The sequence below is a fragment of the Bubalus bubalis genome, chromosome 21 (assembly GCF_019923935.1).
Source record: "Bubalus bubalis isolate 160015118507 breed Murrah chromosome 21, NDDB_SH_1, whole genome shotgun sequence".
Classification (NCBI taxonomy): domain Eukaryota; kingdom Metazoa; phylum Chordata; class Mammalia; order Artiodactyla; family Bovidae; genus Bubalus; species Bubalus bubalis.
The window spans coordinates 14979877-15003708 of NC_059177.1; the positions used below are offsets into that span (position 1 = coordinate 14979877).

Below are 23832 nucleotides of genomic sequence, written 5' to 3' on the forward strand. Positions count from 1 at the left end.
GGTGATTCTCAAGACTAGTGGTCTCAGAGGCTGAGTGTGCTACAGGAATTTCCCAACTCTTTGGTTTTATTTGCTGGAGACTAAAGACTCAGCCTCTGTTCTAGGGGTGGAGAAAAATGTATGTGTGTAAATTTCTTTTTTAAGGAATTTTCAAAGGAAATGTTGACCTAGACTTCATTTTTGCCTAATTTGCTCCATCAGAATCTAACTCCCTCGTCAGTCAGAACCCCACTGCACTTCGGTTTTTATGTGTGACTTTGTGTCTGTGTTGACAGCCACGTTGATCCAAGTGAACAGTTGCTGAGGAGTAAACCATTATGGAACACTGCATGTCTAAAACTGCTTTTATTTCACCCTCACAATCGATGGATAGTGTGACTGGGTGGTTGCTGTTGTTCAGTCGCTCAGTTGTGTCAGACTCTTTGCAACCCCATGGACTGCAGCACTCGAGGCCTTCCTGCCCCTCACGATCTCCCGGAGTTTGCCCAAGTTCATATCCACTGAGTTGGTGATGCTATCCAAACATCTTATCCTCTGCCACCCTCTTCTCCTTTTGCCTTCAACTGTTGCCAGCATCAGGGTCTTTTCCAGTGAGTATGACTGGGTATAAAATTCTAAACCAGAAAATATATATATACAAAAATCTAAACCAGAATATAAATTTCTAAGCCAGAAACATTTTTCTGTCAGATTTTCAAGGATTTGCTCAATTGTGTTCCAATACTGCAGTAATGAGACCAGAGCCATTCTGATTTGTTGATTACCTTTGATTACTTGTAGAAAACCTGTTTTGGTTTTTTTCCTTTTGCTCTGGGAACTTGCAGGGTGTTTCCCCCAGTGTTCTGAAATTTCACAAGGATGTGTCTTGGTTTGTCTTCTCCCGGTTTCTCAGGAGCTGAGCCTGAGGCAGAAGGCTTTTGTGCAGCTGTTTCATTGGGGATGAGCACCGTCTCAGTGAACACGCAGCAAAGCAGGGAGGAATGTTATGAGGATCCATTACTGATTAAGCTGGCTGCTGCTAGTGAAGTGAAAGTTGCTCAGTTGTGTCCCACTCTTTGCAGGCCCATGGACTGTTACCCACCAGGCTCCTCTGTCCACGGAGTTCTCCAGGCCAGAGTACTGGAGTGGGTTGCCATTTCCTTCTCCAGGGGATCTTTCCAATCCAAGGATTCAACCCAGGTCTCCTGCATTGCAGGCAGACTCTTTACTGTTTGAGCCACCAGGGAAGCCCAAGTGCTGCTAAGTGCAGTTGATGCAGGATCTTACAGACCTACCAAGACGCTGCACAACTGAATTCAGGATCGCTTGAATTTATGCACTGGATTCCGTCTCCCAGGGATCAAAATTGGCTCCACTTGACCTGAGTTTGCCCTGTATTTCCAGGCTGTGTACTCCTGGGTACCACAAACCTGCTAGTCATGGGGCCTGGGGGAGGGGCCCGTGAGCGACGGAGCATCTGAGGTTAGGCTGTCAGGATGTACCTACTGGGCTTAGAGAGCCTCAAGTAACCCCTGCTGTGGAAGCTTCCGCTTTTAATGTCTGCTGCTGCTGCTGCTAAGTCGCTTCAGTCGTGTCCGACCCTGTGCAACCCCATAGACAGCAGCCCACCAGGCTCCCCCGTCCCTGGGATTCTCCAGGCAAGAACACTGGAGTGGGTTGCCATTTCCTTCTCCAGTGCATGAAAGTGAAAAGTGAAAGTGAAGTCGCTCAGTCATGTCTGATTCTTCGTGACCCCATGGACTGCAGCTTACCAGGCTCCTCTGGCCATGGGATTTTCCAGGCAAGAGTACTGGAGTGGGGTGCCATCACCTTCTCCGGCTTTTAAAGTCTGCAGCCATCCAAATGCAAATGAGTGTCTGTGTCTGGGCGGGGAGGGAATTGCAAACAATTGAGTTCACCACAATAGGAGTCCTGCTTTCAGCCATTTTCTTGGCTACTTGGGTAAGGCCTTTGCCACTCACTCACCTGTTTTCTAACTTCCTGAATTTTACCTAATCAGTGCCTCCCGTTCAGTTCTCTTTATCCTTATCAGTTTGTCCCTTGAAGAGAAGAGCTTTTTACTGTTGTTTTTTGTGAGGTTTCAGAAGGGTGGAGAGGAATGGCCGGTGTTTCATCCACCAGGTTTAGATGAACAACAGCTTTGCTTTTCTAAATTGAATTGTTTGACTCCAAGCCAGCCCCCACTTCAGTTACCCAACATCAGACAGAAAGCCCAGCTTAACCTACCTCTGAAAGCCTTGGCTTTTGAAAGCAGAGGCTTTTTATTCTCTCTTGGGCAGGAAGAGGCCAACTTTCCAGGTTTACTTTCTTGCTTGGAGAATGGTTGTGAAGACGAAACAACTCTTGTTCTCTGAGGCTTCTATAGTAGCAGGGACAGAAGTCTGGTTCATACAGTGATGTGGTCAGCTGGACCCAGCTTTGAATCCCACCTCTGCCACTTAGCTATGAAGCTGTGAGGACGTGACCCGAACTCCCTGGGGCTCAGTTTCCTCGATGCCTGGTGTGAACAGTGATGCCTTCCCTACAGGGAGGTTGCTGGGAGTAGACGAGCCGTCATGGGTCAAATAGCTGGCATGGACCGGGCACAGGAGGTGCTCCATCATGTTGGCTACAGATGACGTCATGGAGCTATCTGGAGGGAGGGGCTCTGTGCCTCCAAGACGGTTCCATCCCTGCTGCAGGCTTGGCTGCCCAGCTCCTCACTCATCCTCTTGAGCCCCAGGCCACCTGCTGGGATGGACTCTATGCCCCATGGTTGTTGGGAAATGTCCCATGACACCCCGATTCCACCCACCATGGCAAGGTCCCTTTATTTTTTATTCAACCCACATACTGCCCATCTGATAAACTTGCTAAAGGCAAAATTAAAGATTGCATTTTTCTATTTCAGAGGCCAAGGGTTTGTTGTTGTTTAGTTGCTGAGGCATGTATGACTTTTATGACCCCATGGAGGTGTAGCCCACAAGGCTCCTCTGTCCATGGGATTTCCCAGGCAAGAATACTGGAGTGGGTTGCCATGCCCTCCTCTGGGGGATCTTCCTAACCCAGAGGTCAAACCCATGTCTCCTGAATTACAAGCAGATTCTTTAGCTGAGAAGCCTGATTCCAAGGGCAGCTTTGTTGTAGGCCTCCCGAGGACTAGTCTTCAAGGCATTTTATGGCTGAGCCCTCCTCTCCTCATGGCAAGCACCTCTCCAGTAGTGTTTAACTGTCTCCAGGGCTCCACGGCCGACGTGCAGAAGTCACACTGGGCCTGCAGAACTGGAGCCGGAGACTGCTCTTTGGCCACTTAAGCAAGTGGTGGCTCCAAGGAGGCATCAGTTCCCGAGACCTCGTCACGCTCCTTCCTCTCAACCAGCTGTGAGTTACCAGTCTTCAGAGTGCTATGACCCAACCATTACCGCTGTGCACAGATGGAGCAAGTGAGGTAAAGGATAGTAACCTAAAGAAGGTGCTGGAGATGCAAAGTGCTGTGGGGATTTAATAATCCTGGGGTTAAATAATAGTGCTGAGTAATTGCTATCAAAATACATGCAATGCCCTGTTTTTAGCACTTTGTTAAAATTCACCACAGCTCTTTGGGGTCAATACCATTGTCATACCCATTTTTCAGGTGAGGAAACTGACTTTATGTAACACACTCATTAGTGGTAAAGCCGGTGTTTGGACCAAGAGAGTCCAGCTCCTCCAGGGTGTCCTTCAGGACTCTGCCTTTCTTTGCTAAGTAGTCACCGAGGGAGCGGAGAAGGCAATGGCACCCCACTCCAGTACTCGTGCCTGGAAAATCCCATGGATGGAGGAGCCTGGAAGGCTGCAGTCCATGGGGTCGCTGAGGGTCGGACACAACTGAACGACTTCACTTTCACTTTTCACTTTCATGCATTGGAGGAGGACATGGCAACCCACTCCAGTGTTCTTGCCTGGAGAATCCCAGGGACGGGGGAGCCTGGTGGGCTGCCGTCTGTGGGGTCGCACAGAGTCGGACACGACTGAAGTGACTTAGCAGCAGTAGCAGCAGCACTGAGGGAGAAGGAAGCCCATCATCTCCTGTGTCTCACCTGGGATCAGGTTCCCAGCTCACATAACGAAGAGACAGATCCAGAAATTCCTCTGGTCTTCTAAAGCCTTTTCCTGGAACTGGCTTCCCCATGTCATCTGGGAGCATCAGGAATGCTTTTGGATAAGCACCGAGGGCCTTAGCTGATCCTTCTGTCCTGTGTTCCCATATTCCCAGGCCTGGCTCCTGTGTGCTGGGAAAGCGCTTGGGATTCCGAAAGAGTTGGAATCCCAGCTCTTGTATTAGTTGGTGTGCCACCTGGTGCAAATGACTAAGTCTTTCTGAACCTCAATTTCTTCATCTGTAAAATGGGCATTGTGAGAATCCCTCCTTCCTTTCCAGGGTTGTGAGAATGTCTGGAAACAGCATCCTTCTCGCCATGTAGAGAAAAACACTAAACAAGTGTGAGATGAGTGATGTGGTGGAGTCCTCGGGGAGTGACAGCCAGCTGCTCCTTGGCTTTCCGTACTCTGACTGCACCCCTTCAAGCTTAGGGAGATAGATGCCCCAGACTTAGGCAAGGCCAGTTCTGTGGAAGAATTTGGGGTGGCCAAAACTCGTTCAGGGCAAATAATTGTATTATTTGAACAGTGAGACAGTGAGTTGCTTAAGGACAGAGCCAAGCCTTTTCACGTTCACATCCCTGTTTCCTGGTCCAGTGCCTGGCCTATAGGGGTGGTCAGAGTAAAAGGCTAAGATTGTGATGGAGCAGATTTTGTCTAGGGAGCAGCACTTTTCCATACATCAGCCCTACACAGTCCCTTTGGAGGAGGTTGCCTGCCTCGTGCCCTAGGTGCCTTGACACCCAACACTGGCGCCCTGAGGGTCTCAGAAGAGCCCGACAGCACCTGGCTCTCCCTGCATCCTCTGCTTCACGGTGCTCTAATATCGTGTTGATTTCCAGGCAGGCAGCTGTAGGTAACTGGCCATTCTGATCAGTGTGAGGTGAACCTCATTACAGTTTTGATTTGCATTTCTCTAATACTAATAAGCAGTGTTGAGCATCTTTTCATGTACTTTTTAGCCATCTGTATATCTTCTTTCCTGGAGGAGAGCACAGCAACCCACTCCAGTATTCTTGCCTGGAGGATTCCATGGACACAGGAGCCTGGAAGGCTACAGTCCATAGCATCACTTAGAGTCAGACACAACTGAAGTGACTTAGCACAGCACATGTCTTCTTTGGAGAAATGTCTGTTTAGATGTTGTGCTCATTTTTTTTTTTTTTTGGTATTGAGCTGTAGGAGATCTTTGTATATTTTGAAGATTAATCCCTTATCAGTTGTGTCATATGTGAGTTTTTTTCTCCCATTCTGTAGGTTATCTTTTCATTTTATTTATGGTTTCCTTTGCTCTGCAAAGCTTTTAAGCTTAATTAGGTCCCGTTTGTTTATTTTTGTTTTTGTTTCCATTAATCTAGGAGATGGACCCAAAAAAGATATTGCTACAATTTGTGTCAAAGAGTGTCCAGTCTGTGTTTTCCTCTAAGATTTTTATAGTATCTGGTCTTATGTTTAGGTCTTTAATCGATTTTGAGTTCATTTTTGTGTATGGTGTTAGAGAATGTTCTAATTTCATTCTTTTACATGTAACTGTCCCATTTTCCCAGCACCACTTATTGAAGAAACTGTCTTTTCTCCATTACATATTCTTGCCTCCTTTGTCATAGATTAATTGACCACAGATGTGTGGGTTTATTTCTGGGATTTTTATCCGGTTCCATAGATCTGTCTTTCTGTTTTTGTGCTGGTATCATACTGTTTTGATTGCTGTAGCTTTGTAGTATAGTCTGAAGTCAGGAAGTCTGTAAATCTTAATTTCTGTAGTTTCAAATTCATCATGTTGGTACATACTTCGTGAGATTCTGAGTGTGCCTGGTGCATGGTCTATGCTTGGTAAGTGGCTGTTGTTAATAAGGTCTGCTGTATCCACTTCTCAAGTCAGATATGTTCAATTTCTGGCTACAGTCTTCAGAATGCTTGAGCTAAAAGGCACTCTGGCACCATCTTCTTTTGGAAGGAGCAGGAGAACCACCTGTGTGGTTCTGAGATCAAGCCCTAGACCTAATTTGAGGATAACAGATTATTAGAAACCTGCTTCTGATATTACCTCTCAAATATGCCCAGATTGGAGTGGGTCAAATGGTGGCATTTTCTAACTGATATTCTTCTATTTATTAAAGTAGCACATGAGACACAACAAAGTTATTTTCATTTTGAAAGAAAAATAAATATAGCCTGAAAGCACTTTATTTTCCCTCAATTTAACCAGTGCAAAAAGGCTGACCTCACTCACGCCTCGTTTTACACTTGAGCTGACCAGTCCCAGAGAGCTAAGCCTTTGAGAGCAGGGCCTGCCCCTGGGGCCCTGTGCGGTCCTCTGGAATCAGGGCTGGGGCAGGGGCTGTGGATGGCAGCTCCCTTCCAGGGTGAGCCGGCTACTAGGTCACTGGCTCTGGAGCCAGTCAGTCTGGGTTCACCTCATGGTGCTGCTGTCTGTGAGCGCTGGGTCCCCTCAATTCTCTGTGCCTTGTTTTCCTCACTGTAAAATGGGATAGTAATCCTCATACCTACCTCATAAGACTGGCATACAGATTAAATGAGTTAACAGAAGTCAAGTTCTCCAAATAGTCCCAGGCTCATAGTGAACACTGAATAAATGTTAGTTATCATTCCTTTGGGTTTTCCCCCTCCTGAAGATTGGCCAGGCCAGAAATTACAGGGGCAGAAGTCCTTTCTTATCTTGAAGTTGCTGATGTGGAGGGAAAATCACAGCTTGCAAAGGAACTGAGCAAGGGGCCTGGCGGGGTGGTGGCTTAGGAGCTAGGCAGCCTGGGGTTCTGCCCACAGTGGAACAAATGCTTCCAGCCTCCACGGCCCAGGAATCCCCTGGGAGAGGGGTGCTGTGTGCCTGGAGGGTCCAGTGAGCCCTGCCTGTTGCCTTTGCCCCCAGAGTCTTGTGCATGCCCAGCTCTCCCTTCCTGGGGTTAGATTCTGAGTTCAGCCAAGGGAAGCAGAATTTGAGCAAGTCCAGCCCGCAGTGTTACTCACAGCATCAACATGTGGTTTTAATCCAGCCCTCTGAAAATATGCTTATGTATTCCCTCTCACCCTGGCCATGGTTTTGTTATGAAAATCATTTGGCTGATCTTTAAAAAAATGAAACAGAAATTTCCACATTGCAAAATCTCTGCCAGTCTCAGCCAGAGTCTGAGTCGCGGTGAACCAGCAATCAGCCAGGGGGGTTGTGTCGTAGACAGGAGAGGTCGGGGGACATGACAGAGGGGGCTGTCACTCCTTTAGTGGAGACTAAACCAGAGCCAACTTTGATTTTTATCCGTCCCCTCCCCGCATACACGTACATCATATAGCTTCTCTCCACCCCTTCTCCCACCAGGACACCTCCACTGAGAAGCACTGTACAAGTGCTTTGCAATTCTGTCTGCTGTGATGGGAAAGGACCACGCGGTCTCTGTGTTCTCCCCACTGGCCATGCCCTGCATGTTATGCCATCTGCCACGGCACTTCAGCACAGGACCGGGTTTTTGTCATCTTTTTTTGACCTCTGGGAGTTGAGAAAAAATGGCTCTGCCTCCATCCCTGCCAGCCGGTTCGTGTGACAGCCCTGGGCTGTCAGGGTTCACAGCAGGACATTCTGGGAGGTGGTCTGGGGACGGGATAAGTAGGGCCCCAAAGTGAGGCCAAGTCCTGACGAGTTTTCCCAAAGTAGAAGGGCATTTCTTTCCCTGTGGCCCTTTAGAAATGAGAAAGAGTCTCCCGCTGGTGGTTTCAGTACAAACTGTAATCGAGTCCTTTTCCCCAAATGTTTCTGGTTTCTCAAACTGTGTCTGTGCAAAGGCTACCAGCGTATGTTGGAATTTTTCCCGGAAGTTCTTCTTAAAAGGCCTCCCCAGTTTTCATTTGACTGAAGGGGTCCTCCAGGCCATGTCATGGGGGGAAAATGGTCATGGGACGTGTCTGTGACCAGGCTGCAGCGTCATCGTCGCCAGAGCCAGCCATGCCTCTGTAGTGACACCACTGTGCCCTTACTAGTCAAGGGGAGGGCGCCGTGCTTGGTTACTAAACCACTTCACTGCTTTCTGACCAAGGGCACACGCTGAGCCCCAAAGAAGTCACCCAAGGATCTGAACGAGTTAGGGTTCGCTGTGATCATGTGCATAGCAAACAGCCCACAGTCGCGATGGTTCCCAACAGTCTACAGCCTTATCTTGGTTCCAGGGCTGTGGGTTCACTGGGCCCAGTGAATGTGGCTGGGCAGGGGCCAGGCTGGGCATTGGGTTCAGGTCTACTTGGTGCCTCACCTTGGACATGCTTCTGTCACCGTGGCGCACAAGTCTGCAAGATGGCTAGCGCCACACAAGCACAGGTAAAGCCACCGTCAGGACGTGGCCTGTGTTTTGTCCACTTGCATTCCATTGGCAGAAGCAAGTCACACGACCAAGGTCAGACAGTGGGGAGGTATGTCCCACCTTCAGAGAAGCCGTGGCAGGATGAGGAGCCCCCTTACAGTTGTAAGGGAACCCCAAATCTCTGTTGTTTGCTTTTAGCCTTCATGCATGTGTCCTTCCTAGCTCCCACCCTTTCTCTCCTCAGCTCCCCACACGCTTTAAAGCCAAGTGATTCCTTCCTGTCCCATCCTGGGTTATCTCTGGATGGAGCCTCTGCAGGGCGAGACCTTTCTTACTGCCCAGGTGGCCTTCTCCTAGCTTTCACTTGTGGCTTTATGATGAAAGAGTTTCTCTTTCTGTCTCTACCTTGAGCTGTGCTCCCAAATGTCCCCATTACAATATGCCGAACTCCAGGAAGGAGTGGTGCTGGGTATTTTTCAGATCCCTGGAAAACAGAGGGAGTTCAGAAAGCGGGGACAGAAACCCCGATCCCACCATGTAAATGTACCAAACCATGTATTGGGTCCTTTCTATATTTTGACTCACTTATTTTGCTCACGTCAATCTTTGTAAGGAGGGATTATCTCATTCTCCCCCCTTTTATAATGGAGGAAATAGGGCAGAGCGGTTGTGTATTTACCCATTGTAACACAGCCCAGAAGGGCCACAAGCTGATCTAGAACTCGCATGTGTCTTCCCCAAAGCTTTTCTGGCTCCCCTCTTTCTCCACCCTTCTTCCTCTGCAGCTGTGAGTGGGTGGGGCTGCTGGGGAAGAGGGCATCTTCTCTGAGGAATCAAGGGAGAGTCTTGGTGAAAGGGTGGGAGGTGGAATTTGAGCAGGGAGGAGACGCAGAGCAACTGTAGAACCATCTTCTTTCCCTCCTGCCGCCAGCATCACGAGCGTGTCTCCCATCATGTATTAGACGTGGGGGGAGGGTGGGGCAGGTTCCACTGGCACATGTGCAGCAGTGGGGGCGGTTAGGATCCAGCAGCTAACTTTCTAGGACACGAGGCATCATTCCCTTTACTCCTTTCTCTGATGTGCTCTTATTCAGCTGAATATTTCTCCTCAGAGGATGTTTTTACAGTTCGATCAAAGCAGGTATTTTTTTTTCCCCAAAGCTTTACTTGGGTGGCCCTGCAGGGACATCTGCTCATGGTCATTTTGAACCTTTCTCTCTGCACAACTGCACAATTGCCAGCCTTCCCCAGGTTGTCCAAGGCCAAGTGAGGCCGAGAGAAGGATCAAAACAGCCTGTCTTCTTGAAACATTTTTAAAAGACGATTTATGTTTCCCTAGTGGCATCCAGAACTTTGAGAATCTAGACTATGAATCCAACTTGAAAACCTATTTTTTTCTTTTCAGAAGGGAGAAAAAGAAACCCAAACAGACTTCTTTGTCCATGGCCACCCCTACTTTTAATTAGAAATGCTGTTGTTCTGGCCGGCCTGTGATTCTGGGCAAGTGAGCACTCTGGACTTTCCAGTTTTCTCCTTTGTAAAATAGGAATTGAGTCATTCCCATTTCCCTACGTTGTTTTAAGGATTAGAGGAGAGAATAACTCATATTCAACTGAAAAGTTAACATCAGTAATGGTACCTGCAGTTGGTTGAATCTGGGGGTGTGGAGCCCATGGTTATGGAGGACCAGCTGCATTATTTGAGTTTTTCACAGTGCTTCTCTATGCATGTGTTACATGTGTGTGTTCAGTCGCTTCAGTCGTGTCCAAATCTTTTGCGACCCCCAGGCTCTGCTGTCCATGGAATTTTCCAGGCCAGAATACTGGAGTTGGGTGGCCATTTCCTCCTCCAGGGAATCTTCCCAACCCAGGGATCTAACCCACCTCTCCTGCAGCTCCTGCTTTGGCAGGTGGATTCTTTACCACTGGGCCACCTGGGAAGCGTATCACACATATGTGTGTTAAGTAGTAATAAAAGCGGTATTAAAGCATATATAATAAATAAGGACAACAGTTTAGACTCTCACTTCAAAAGGATCATCCGCTAAAGAAAGGCATCTTAGAGGGAGACAAGGACCATCTGTTTTATAGAATAGAGGCTCAGTCCCTCGGGGCATATCCTGTGGCAATGTACAGAATGCCACTCACAATTGTCCCTCTGAAGGATGGAGGCTGGGCGTTTATCCACTGACTTTTTTTATAACATTAAAAAACTCTATTTATTTTTGGCCGTGCTGGCTCTTTGTTGCTGCACGGGCTTTCTCTATTTGTGGTGCGTGGGCTTCTCGTTGTGGTGGCTTCTCTTGTTGAGGAGCGTGGGCTCTAGGGTACTCGGGCTTCAGTAATTGTGGTTCCCCGGCTCCGGAGCCCAGGCTTAATAGTTGTGATACGTGGGCTTAGTTGCTCCACGGCATGTGGGATCTTCCCGGACCAGGGATCGAACCAGTCTCCTGCAGTGGCAGGCGGATTCTTTATCACTGAGCCACCAGGGAAGCCCTGCCCACTGACTTTTGTCTCCTGTTGGTTGAGGGTTGTCCCCAAAGGTGTTAATTTCTTCTGTGCCTCCCTGACAGTGGGCAAGAATGCAGGGAATGATTCTGGGGCTTGAGGTGGGAAGCTGGCAATGTGCAGGGGGACTGTCCACTGTGAGGGCAGCTGGCGTCAGCCGGGGGTCCAGGGGAACATAACATAGGGCACAAAAGCATCTTTCATAGAGAGGAGGCCCCTGGAGCCCCAAATAGGGGAGATCTCCAGAATTGGAGGAGGCCTGCTGAGGATATATCTGAAGGAAAAGAAATCATGTCTGGAAGAGACACCAGCACCGCCGTGTTCACTGCAGCATCATTCACAATCGCCAAGACGTGGAAATAACATACGTATCTCTCAGTGGGTGAATGGATCCAGAAAACGCACACGTGCATACCACGCGATATTATTCAGCCACTAGAGAAAGAAGGAAATCCTGCCATTTGCAACAAACATGGATAAACATGGAGGACATTAAGCTAAGTGAGATAGTCCAGACAGAGAAAGACAAATCCTGTGTAGTATCACTTGTATGTAGAATCTTAAAAAAAAAAAAAAAAAAGACTTTCAGCTGTAAAATAAGTTCTGAGGATCTAATGTACAGCATGGTGACTGTACTTAGTAATACGGTATCGTTTACTTGAAATTTGCAAGAACAGTAGATCTTAAGCGTTCTTACTACACACAGGAAAAGGTCTGTGTGAAGGAATGGATGTGTTAACTAAGAACTATGGTGAACATGTCACAGGCTATGCATGTATCAAATCGTCATGTTCAGTAATTTAAATATACACAGTTGTTGTTGTTTTTTTGTCAGTTATACCTCGGTAAAGCTGGGGAAACAATGTGGGGAAAAAAGGAAGAAAAAGAAAGAATTCTTAGGGCTCCTAGGCAGGGAGCCAGTCTAATCTGAGATTTCTCCACAGCATCATCTGAAGTTAGAAAACTGTAGAGCAGGACCTACAAGCTATTCCAAGAAGGTAATTGTGAGCAGTATTTTATATCTCGCCAAACTTTCTTTCAGGTACGAATACAATAGAAAAATAGTTTTGAACATGCAAGAACCCAGAGACTATTGTTCCCATGAGTACTTCTTGAGAAAATTATGGAGTTTTAACTTCAATCAAGCAAGAAATAATGAAAAACTAGGGCAAAGGGGACAGGAGTAAGCAAAGAATATACCTAACTGAAGAACTAAGACCAAACAAATATGAATATTGGAGTAATAGAGTAGAAGGGGCATGATTTATATCCTAACAATACAGAAATGACACAAATATAAAACTTTGGAAGGTGAATGAAGGAAAAGGTGGGAGAAAGAATAAACATGCTATTCATAAGTAATAACTGGGGGCCAAAGACTGTCATTTATTTTTTTTTTCGCCTTTGAAAAGATTTATTATTATTTTTTAATTTTATTTTATTTTTAAACTTTACATAATTGTATTCATTTTACCAAATATCAAAATGAATCCGTCACAGGTATACATGTGTGCCCCACCCTGAACCCTCCTCCCTCCTCCCTCCCCATACCATCCCTCTGGGTCGTCCCAGTGCACTAGCCCCAAGCATCCAGTATCGTGCATCGAACCTGGACTGGCAACTCGTTTCATACATGATATTTTACATGTTTCAATGCCATTCTCCCAAATCTTCCCACCCTCTCCCTCTCCCACAGAGTCCATAAGACTGTTCTATACATCAGTGTCTCTTTTGCTGTCTCGTACACAGGGTTATTGTTACCATCTTTCTAAATTCCATATATATGCGTTAGTATACTGTATTGGTATTTTTCTTTCTGACTTACTTCACTCTGTATAATAGGCTCCAGTTTCATCCACCTCATTAGAACTGATTCAAATGTATTCTTTTTAATGGCTGAGTAATACTCCATTGTGTATATGTACCACAGCTTTCTTATCCGTTCATCTGCTGATGGACATCTAGGTTGCTTCCATGTCTTGGCTATTATAAACAGTGCTGCGATGAACATTGGTGTACACGTGTCTCTTTCCCTTCTGGTTTCCTCAGTGTGTATGCCCAGCAGTGGGATTGCTGGATCATAAGGCAGTTCTATTTCCAGTTTTTTAAGGAATCTCCACACTGTTCTCCATAGTGGCTGTACTAATTTGCATTCCCACCAACAGTGTAAGAGGGTTCCCTTTTCTCCACACCCTCTCCAGCATTTATTGCTTGTAGACTTTTGGATCGCAGCCATTCTGACTGGTGTGAAATGGTACCTCATAGTGGTTTTGATTTGCATTTCTCTGATAATAAGTGATGTTGAGCATCTTTTCATGTGTTTGTTAGCCATCTGTATGTCTTCTTTGGAGAAATGTCTATTTAGTTCTTTGGCCCATTTTTTGATTGGGTCATTTATTTTTCTGGAGTTGAGCTGTAGGAGTTGCTTGTATATTTTTGAGATTAGTTGTTTGTCAGTTGCTTCATTTGCTATTATTTTCTCCCATTCTGAAGGCTGTCTTTTCACCTTGCTAATAGTTTCCTTTGATGTGCAGAAGCTTTTAAGGTTAATTAGGTCCCATTTGTTTATTTTTGCTTTTATTTCCAATATTCTGGGAGGTGGGTCATAGAGGATCCTGCTGTGATGTATGTCGGAGAGTGTTTTGCCTATGTTCTCCTCTAGGAGTTTATAGTTTCTGGTCTTACGTTTAGATCTTTAATCCATTTTGAGTTTATTTTTGTGTATGGTGTTAGAAAGTGTTCTAGTTTCATTCTTTTACAAGTGGTTGACCAGATTTCCCAGCACCACTTGTTAAAGAGATTGTCTTTTCTCCATTGTATATTCTTGCCTCCTTTGTCAAAGATAAGGTGTCCATATGTGCGTGGATTAATCTCTGGGCTTTCTATTTTGTTCCATTGATCTATATTTCTGTCTTTGTGCCAGTACCATACTGTCTTGATAACTGTGGCTTTGTAGTAGAGCCTGAAGTCAGGTAGGTTGATTCCTCCGGTTCCATTCTTCTTTCTCAAGATCGCTTTGGCTATTCGAGGTTTTTTGTATTTCCATACAAATTGTGAAATTATTTGTTCTAGCTCTGTGAAGAATACTGTTGGTAGCTTGATAGGGATTGCATTGAATCTATAAATTGCTTTGGGTAGTATACTCATTTTCAAAGACTGTCATTTAAAGCTGACAAAATATAGTAGAAATGTAAGCATTTTTAATTGTACAAAGGCAAACATTTTAAAAGATAATACTAATGATTAAGGGGTTTCTCTGGTGGCTCAGACAGTAAAAAAATCTGCCTGCAATGCTGGAGACCTGGGTTCAATCCCTGCATTGGGAAGATCCCCTGTTGGAGGGCATGGCAACGCAATCCAGTATTCTTGCCTGAAGAATCCCATGCACAGAGGAGCCTGGAGGGCTACAGTCCATGGGGTCGCAAAGAGTCAGGCATGACTGAGTGACTGAGCACACAGCACAATGATTAAAACTGAATAATGATCGAATGGTAGGGGATGGGGAAGAGGAAATATGCTAATTTTATGATTGTTCTTACTAGGATTTAAGAGCTGGTGTTTAAAGAACTGGACATTTAAGGGTATATAGTCAGGAAGGGTCCAATTATTATAATTCAAATAAAAATTTCCAAAATGTGGTAAGAAATATGCACCATGAAAAAAGTAAAAGTGAAAGACTTCAAAAATTATAAATACAGAAAACATACCGCGAAACACCATGGCAGAACAAAGACTAAACATGTACAGCATCTCAAGTACTGGAACTGGGCTAAATCCACCCGGTGAGAGAAGAACACAGAGCTGGGCCAGGCTCGGAACCGGAACCAGAAACTTCGGTGGCTGGCCAGCAGCTCCCCCCATGTGGTGTCTGGTTTGGGGCTGTTTGCTCTCTCCCTGCAGACTCCCTCTCAGTAGACTATGGTCACTGCTGTCGTCGGTAGCTGGTCTGCCATGTGCCCCTGACGTCAAGTTCATGAGCAGAAAAAAGCCAACCTTGCTGACCTGTCACAGGCTCTGGTTCCCGGGGGCAGGGTCAGGGCTGAGGGGCTATTTGGCCTCATGTAGGTCAGGGTCCTGGGTGGCCCCATCAGCTCTGGTCCAGGGTCAGGGTGCCTGGACTGCTGGAGTTTGTGTGGATGGAGGTGGGGCTCCAGGCTCACAGTTGCAGGGGCCCCAAAGTACAGTGGCTTGAACAACCCTTGCCAGTTCTGCACCCATGGGCTCACGCAAGCTCCCAAGCGCCTTCCTTCTTGTGGCCCCTTGGTGCCCACGAATCGGAATCACCTGGAAAACAAGTTTCCACATGGTACTGACGCTGCTGGTCCCGAGACCACGTGTTGAAAAACTACTGCCCCAGAATATGTCCTTTGCCAACGGTCCGGAGCTGACTCGGCCACATGTGGGCCCGGAGAGGCGAGCCAAGGCAGCCAACCTCTTTTTGAACAGATGGGGTGAATAAAAGTGACTGCTTCAGGCCCTGGGCAAGGACTTAGTCCCAGGGTCACACTTGGCTGCCAGGGAGGCCAGGCAAGGCCATCTGCGGCCGGGTGGCTGTGTGCCCCGGAAAGGAAAGGGCATGTTTGTGGGAGACACTGCAGGTCCACAGAGGGGGATGATGTGGAGACGAGAAGACAGGGGCCAGCACTCAGTGTGGGGAACAGATGGCGAAAGGCTGTTAGCATGTTCGGAGATCTGAGTCATAACAGCAGTTTACTCAGAGGGGAGAAGCCTGGTGTCCCTGCAGGCCTGTCCTGGGAGACAGCAGGCTGAGGGTTGAGGCAGGAGCACAGCTGCCTGCTCCTCTCTTGAGGACAGCTGGGTGTCATGCCCCACACTCCCCCCCAGCCCAGGCTTCACTCTTTTCCCTCCTTGTTCACCCAAGATGTTCATTCATTCACTGTCCCATTATTTTGTGGGTCAGGGCTGATGTTTTCGAGGTCCTAAGCTTTTTTTTTCTACCCCCATCCCCCAGGCATCTTGGCTCTGGAGAAAGCTGCGTGGCAAGAGGCGGTTGGCGATGGCATTCTGCCTCTTAACGACTCTGTCTGTGGTGACTGTCACCCGCTTGCCCACACAGCGCCCAGCCGCTGGCCCAGACCCTGGCCCCATGGAGCCCCAGGGGGTTGCTGATCCCCCTATCCCCCAGAGTCGGCAGGCTCTGAGCTCCAGCTGGAGGCAGCAGGCAAGAAGGTTGAGGAGAAGCTGGGCCTTGCCCAGGAGCTCCATCCTGGTGTGTGCTGAGGAGCAAGGCCACAGAGAGCACGAGGACAGCAGCAGATGGTCCCCAGGGAAGGAGAGCAGCCATCCAGGGAGGATCAGGAACGACATTACTTTGGCACCTCCAGATGACCTGAAACTCAGTACCCTGCATCTTGTGCTCCTGCAGGGGGAGGCGATCAGGGGTCCAGGAGCCAAAGACCTGGACCCACCCTGGCACCATGGTCCCCTCCCGGAGGCACTCAGTGAGACAAGCACCCCAAGTGGCCCCCTTGCAGGGCATGACATGTCAGCCTTACAGACTCGGAGAGCTACTGCTGGACTGACCCTCCAGCCTCCTCCAGAAGGCAGGGGTCTGCCAGGAGTGGGGAACAGAGCCTGGACTGCTGGCCAACAAGTGGGGGGTCCTGCTCCCACCAAAGGGGCTCATTGGTGGCCTGGCTCTGTTAAGGAGCTGCAAGGATCTGTCTGGTGTGACACTGAGACCCCTGGGCTGTCGAGTGGCTTCAGGACCAGTGAGCAGGTCCCCCCGTGGCTCACAGAGCAGGATGTGCGGACCCTTCAGCTTCTGGCCCAGGGGGAGGTGGTGGGCAAAGCCCGGGTGCCCGGCCACGGGCAGGTGCTTCTAGTCGGTTTCTCCAGCGAGAGGGCCCTTCAGGATGCAGCTCCTGGACTCAGTCAGCTCTGCTCCCAGGGGCTCTGTGGCTTGATCAAGAGGCCCGGGGACCTGTCCGAGGTCCTGTCCTTCCACGTAGACCGCGTGCTGGGGCTGCGCCGGAGCCTGCCCGCCGTGGCCAGGCGCTTCCACAGCCCGCTGCTGCCCTACCGCTACACAGACGGCGGCACCCGGCCCGTCATCTGGTGGGCGCCCGACGTGCAGCACCTGGGTGACCCGGAGGACGACCAGAACTCTCTGGCTTTGGGCTGGCTGCAGTACCAGGCCCTGCTGGCACGTGGCTGTGGCCGACCCAGCCATGCCCCATGCCTGGGCATCCACCACGCCGAGTGGGCACGCCTGGCCCTCTTTGATTTCCTGCTGCAGGTAGGCGGGGCCTGGAGGGGCGGGGCCTGGAGGGGCGGGGCGGCCGCGGAGGTGAGGACTCTAGGTGAACTGAGACATTGGAATGACCTGCGTGAGGGTGGATGCTGACTCTCCCCCAACCCTTGTCTTTTGCTTTCGTTTGTTTGTTTGTTTGTTTGACCATTTTTTTTAACGCTTAACTTTTTATTTTAGTCCTTGTCTTTTGATCACCCAGCACCCTTTTGTTGTTATTTTTCTGCCTTGTGTTCATTCATCCATTGGTGTGCTGAAAACCAGTTGGTATGGGCTCATTCTTGAATTTCAGGAATTTTATGAGTCGGTTGTGAAACACAGGCATTATTAAAATTGAAATTATGTAAACTAACAATATAATAAGTTATATTAGAAACAAAGGTAATCAATACTCTGATCTCATTACTTCACAATTATTTTACATTTTACTGTTACCTGAGCTCTTGAGGTTTTTTGCATCTACCTAGTAAATAGTGTATAGTGCTGAGCTACTGCATGTCATGTCTCTTGCTGACTCCACACTCGTGCCTGTCAGTAGCTTGAAACAGGTCAGGGTAGGAGTATTTATGGGGCTTCCCAGGTGGTGCTATTGGTAAAGAACCTACTTGCCCATGCAGGAGTCATAAGAGACACAAGGTCAGTCCCTGAGCTGGGAAGATCCCTGGAGGAAGGCCGGCAACCCATTCTACTATTCTCTCCTGGAGAATCCCATGGACAGAGGAGCCTGGCGGGCTGTAGTCCATAGCGTCGCACAGAGTCAGACACGACTGAAGTGACTTAGCACACATGCAGGCAGGAGTATTTATACCTTGGGAATCAGGGAATTCTACAAATCAGGACTCCTCCTTATTCCTGGAGAGCTGGTAGTTAAACATTTATCCTTGAATCAAGAAGAATTCAAGTTGGTTGCATAATTCAAAAAAGAGAGTTGAGGTAGAGGAGAGAGAGAATGAGAGAGGGGAGAAATAAAGGGATGATGCTGGTCCCGCTTGGACCCTGGAGAGAGAAGGAAACCACAGGGCCAGCTGAGGTCCCTGCTGTGCCAGAAGTTAACCCTGGAGTTTTTGGGTATCCTAGGGAAGGGGTCGGAGAAGGCAATGGCACCCCACTCCAGTACTCTTGCCTGGAAAATCCCATGGACGGAGGAGCCTGGTAGGCTGTAGTCCATGGGGTCGCGAAGAGTCATACCCGACTGCACGACTTCACTTTCACTTTTCACTTTCATGCATTGGAGAAGGAAATGGCAACCCACTCCAGAGTTCTTGCCTAGAGAATGCCAGGGACGGGGGAGCCTGGTGGGCTGCCATCTATGGGGTCGCACAGAGTCAGACACGACTGAAGCGACTTAGCAGCAGCAGCAGGGAAGGGGTTGGGCAGTTAGGGTACAGGGCTTACCAGGGGGACTGCAGACATCAGATATTTACTGAGTGGCCTGTTAACAGCTGATGTGGCTGCTCCAGGACCTATGAGCTGGATGTCAGCTGTGGAGACGCAAGTGGGGGAATGCGGCCAGAAAGAAAGAAAGACCAAAAACGATTCAAGCACACAGTGGGTGGATATGTATGCATACAAAGGCAGCCCCATCCCTGTAGGGACCTCTCTTGAGGGAAGAGATCAATACTAGCCCTAAATTTACCTGCTGGGGTGACTGGATGAGCCATGGGTCAAGTTCAACGTCATAACTGGTAGCCAGGGACTGATGCTCCCTGTGTTGTTCATACAAGTTTGGTTGGAAATGTATTTTAGAAGATTCTCAGATCACATTTAATACTTTGCGATTTCTCATGAAAATCCCACTTCCTTTGAAACACTGGATGGTTTAATAACATGGGGCCTCTGTTCCCATGCAGCAGAAATGAGCCTGAGCTGAGTAGCTGCTGCCCCTTTAAAGGTTGCCATGCTCCCTTTTCTGCCAAAGACCACACCTCCTGTTGTCTGATGTGACTGTGTGCATTCTCAGTCACTAAGTTGTGTCTTAGTGACTTTTGAGCCCACAGACTGTTGTAGACTGCCAGACTCTGTCCATGGGATTTCCCAGGCAAGAATACTGGAGTGGGTTGTCATTTCCTCCTCCAGGGCATCTTCCAGACCCAGGGATTGAACCCATGTTCTAGAACCCAGGTTTCTATGCTGTGTCTCCTGCATTGCAGGCAGATTCTTTACCACTGAGGCACCTGGGAAGCCCTGTTGTCTGACACCCACCCCCAAACCCTTGGATGTTATCTGTCTGCCTGTGGGTATTTGTCTCCTGTCACTGGACCAGCTGGCCTCCCGCAATACTTCCAGCTCCTCGAGTCTGTGTCTCATGGCTGCTTTGTGGAGGGAGGAGCATGGGGCCTGGTGGTTGGCACGGGCTTTGGCACCAGACAGATCTGGGTTTGAACCCCCTGCCACTGGCCATGTCCCACTGTGTGACCCTGAGCAGACTAGCCGGTCTCTTTGAACTTCACTTCTCTCTAAATGGGACCGGATGTCCCTGCCTTCTGCCCTTGAGTGCATGGTAGCTCTTAATCACCAGCTCCTGTATGCAGGCTTGCTCTGGGCCCCGAGCCTGCTCTGCCTGTGTGTGACAGGCTGAGGGCTAGGGATTAGTGCCCTCCAGACAGCGTGACCTGTCCTCTAGCCTGGGAGGAAGGCATTTCCCAGACCACAGACTACACAGTCTTGGGCAAACTGGAAGAGCCGGCCACGCTCCCTCCAGGAACAGCCGTCCTACGACTGATGGGAGGTAGTCTGTAAAAGCCCCGGTTCCCTGGCCGCAGTGGCTCTGTGGGGCATGTTCCACGTGTCTCTCAGAGTCCCCTACCAGGATTGAGCCACGGTTACCCACAGAGCTTGTTGCCGGCCCTCCCTGTCTGCCTTCCCCGATCCTTGCTTGTGTTTTTGAATTAGCTCACGGATCAACTGCTTTCGCTGAGTTCTTGGCTGAGGTCTGTCTCTGGGGGAGCCTGGCCTCCATCAGATGACACCACTGACCCTGTGTGGTTTCCGCATGCAGGATCATTCACGTAATATACTTCATACGCCTGGCGATGGCCCACACTCAGTAATACAGAAGCACTGCCCCCAACACTTTACAGGAATTGACTCTTCCTGTCCTCATGGTAGCCTTGCTAGAGAAATACTGGGCTTCTCCCTGTTTTGAAGTTGGACAGTTGAGGTCTCAAGAGGTTAAGTGACCTGGCTAAGTTCATGGCCGGTGGAGCTGAGACATAGCCTGGATGGTCTGGCTCCAGAGCTCACTCTCCTTCTCACATAGTCCTCTTCAGCCGGCCATGGGTGAGGGCAGGAAAAGGGGGTGCTTGTCGGGACATCTGGGACTTTGAGCCCTGAGGCCCCTCCTTGTGACCCCCCACCCAGCTGATGTGCACGCAGCCACTTTCTGCCCACACAGAGCCCCCTGTCTGTCTTTGGAGGTTGCAGTGTGAAGCCCTTCCTCAGCTGCCAAGCCCAGCCATGGCAGTGGACAGTTCAGCCGCCAGAGCACACACAGGTGGGCGTGTGGTCAGACGCCACTCAGCTGGCCTCGTGCCACCTCTTCCTGGGTTTGCCGAACACCAGGCAAGTCAAACACCCCTGGCTGGCAGATGCTGCCTTCCTAGAAACCACGGGCAGGCTGGAGTGAGGAGGGCCTGTGGGTTTCCCAGCCCAGGAACCCAGGTCCCTACTGAGCCGAAGCCAGAAACAACCTGAGGGCCGTCTGCCCAGAGGCCAGAGGGTGGGAAGGACGTGCGGGGGTGGGTGGGGACAGGAATGGGCACATTTTTATCTTTTCCTTCTAGAGAGGCTTCTTTTTTCTCACACCCTGCTTCATCTTGGAGGGCATGTGCTTGGCTGCACGGGGTGAGTAGCTGCGGAGAACTCAAGACAGTGAGAGGGTGGTGTTTGCTCATGGAAGTCATCCTGCTGCTTCCGCTGATGCAGGGCCTTCATGTTCCGGAAAATCCAGACCCTAGAAAGCCTCAGGTGCCGCCATCCTGGTGCGGCCCGCCATCTTTTCTTACCTGGACTCTTCTTCCCTAACGTCTCCACTTTCGTGCCCTCCAACCGGGTCTCCTTACAGAAGCTGGAGTGATGTCTTGGTTTCTGTTCCCCTAGGCAGACCCTGAGACCAGGGTCCAGTGCGGTAGTTCCTCTGGGAGGGGACCCCAGAAAACACTCGTAGGGAAGATGAAAATGAGACGGCCAGAAGGCGGCCAGCAGAAGGCATGTCATCAAACAGGTCACTGCTATGGGTGACTGGGGCTTGATCCACAGGAAAACTCTGAGCAATGGTATAAAATACACGTTCAGAGTTAGCCCACCAAGAGGTAAGGGACACAAGGTATTGATAGCCACATCTCCCCTTGATCTTTGGTTGAGGGCTGGTCCTGGAGGTGTTAATTCCGTGGCATTTGGAGAAAGCCCCCAGGCAGAGCCTATAGCAGCTGGAAGTTAGAGGGAGACCTCAGAAGTTCACATGCAACTGCTCAGGCAGAGAGCACAATAAGTCAGACTGTGTCCCTTCTCCATTACAATAAGGCAAAGCATCTCAATGCCCTCGATATCAGGAGCTTCAGGGACCCACAGATCCATTCTTGTCTGCTGTCTTCAGCCCCGCCTCTTGGCATGTGGTCTTGGTTAGTTTCTTCAGGTGCAGGGCCTCAGACAAGCCCCTCATCCTCCTCCCTAGGCCTCCACTCTCCCGACCTCCACCTTCTGTTGTTATCCTCTTTCTATTTCATGCTATCCTGTCTATATTCTTTCTGATTCCCCGACACAGTAAGTTCTATTTTATTTGTTCACTTCTGTCTCTCTGTTTTGTTCATATCCGCAGCGCCTAGCACAGGGCCAAGCTCTTGGTTAGATCCTGGAGAAGCACCTTTTGAACGAGTAGGTGAAAGGATGAGCAAATGAACGAAGGAATCCAGGCTCTCTGTATGATTTCCTATTTAAGTGCTGCTGTGCTCTGCTTGCTCAAATACCACTCCTTCCTCTAGACTGAAAAGAATCCCAAAGGCTTCTCCTTTTCTTTTCAGGTCCCAGAGATATAGAGGTGGAAAACTATGTGACAGTCGTTCGTCCAGCCCTTGAACGGGCACGTAATTAACTTGTGCTTCCAGAACAGATGATGGCATATAGCGTCACCTGGCGTCCTCTGCGTCAGGCACTGTGCCAGCACTTCGCATGTGTTCATGCGTGACAGCCCTGGGAGTGGACAGTATTTTTTAACTCCATTCCACAGATGAGGAAACTGAGGTTTAGAAGGGCTAAGGAACTTGCCCACAGTAACCTGTGGCCTTAAGCATTGGAGCTGGGATCAGATCCGCCCGCGGTTTGGCCACAGAGGGCATGCTTTTGCCCTCTTTGCTGACTCAGCTGACTCTGGAAAAGCCATTTCTTCTGGGTCTCTTCTGGATGAGGCTGGCCCATTTCCTTCCCGGGGGGCCGGGGCCGGTCATTTGTGATCCTGTGTTTGTTCCTTGTTTTGAGTGCAAATCTATAGTTCACGTCATTCTTCTCTGGCTTGGCCTTCCTGAACATCGGGTGTTGTTAGAGAGGAGCCCAGATCCATGACCACTGTCGACCTCTCAAGCTTCCAGCCAGAGACCTGAAATATAATCGTAGCACCTTTATGGGGTGCCTGTGCATGAGCTCCTTCAAGTCCCACAGCAGACCCAAGAGACAGGTGCAGAGCTCCTTCCTCCTACACAGACGGTGCGGCCAGCCACGGAGGGTGAAGCAGCCCACCTGGACAGGGGTGTTTAAGGGTGACATTAAGCATCGTTACATATACTTAAGAGCAGGGCCTCGATTAGGATGAGCGTGATGGGCAGAATTCAGAGATGGTCCCCAAGATACCCACCCCCTTAGTGTGAACGCCTGCCCTTGAGAATGAATGAGACCTGTGAATATGATGGAATCTTATTTCAGTGATTAAGTTACCAATCAGTTATCTTTGGGTATTTTTGTTTATTTGTTTTTTGATTGAAGTTTCCCCTGGAGTAGGAGATGGCAACCCACTCCAGTATTCTTGCCTGGAAAATCCCGTGGACAGAGCAGCCTGGCAGGCTCCAGTCCATGGGGTCAAAAAGAGTCAGACACAACTGAGCTCGCGTGCAAGCAAGTATGATCAACCTACAGCACTCTGTTAGTTCCAGGCGCACAACCTAATGACTCGGTATTTCTATATGTTATGAAATGATCACTAAGATAAGTCTAGTTTCAGTCTGTCACCATACAGAGTTATTACAATATCATTGAGGTACTCATCAGTTAATCTGGAGTTAATCAGAAGGAAGACTCTCCCTTTGGCCTGAACCAGCCAGGAGAGTCTTTCAAAGATGAAGCATCAGAGGATTTTCTTGCTGGCCTCGAGGAGTAAACAGCCAGGCTGTGAGCTGCTGTGGGTCAGGGAGGCCTCTGGAAGGACCCTGAGATCGCCTTAAAACCACAAGGAATGGTTTCTGCCAGCAGCCTGACTGAGCACAGGAGAGGAGCCTGAGTGACGAAAGAGATGGAGCACCTTGAGTTCAGCCTGAGACCCTGGGTAGAGTACCCGGCAAAAAGGGATGGACTCCCGACCCACAGGAACTGTGAGTTAATAAGTGTGTTATGTTAAGCCACTAAGCTGGTGGTCATTTGTTAT

The 23832-nt window shown here is 49.1% G+C and overlaps 1 protein-coding gene across 2 annotated transcripts in view; it reads left to right on the forward strand.

The window, feature by feature from the left end:
- The window catches only part of GASK1A (golgi associated kinase 1A), a 50422-nt gene that overhangs the window by 16737 nt on the left and 9853 nt on the right, over nucleotides 1-23832 (forward strand). Inside the window, exons 2-3 of one of the 2 annotated variants that reach the window (XM_006051795.4) lie at nucleotides 3219-3427; nucleotides 15906-17192. In XM_006051795.4, the coding sequence (XP_006051857.3) occupies nucleotides 3386-3427; nucleotides 15906-17192 (1329 nt within the window). In that variant the 5' untranslated portion in view covers nucleotides 3219-3385. The remainder of the gene's footprint in view (nucleotides 1-3218; nucleotides 3428-15905; nucleotides 17193-23832) is intronic. The other variant, XM_006051796.4, reaches the window with a different exon arrangement.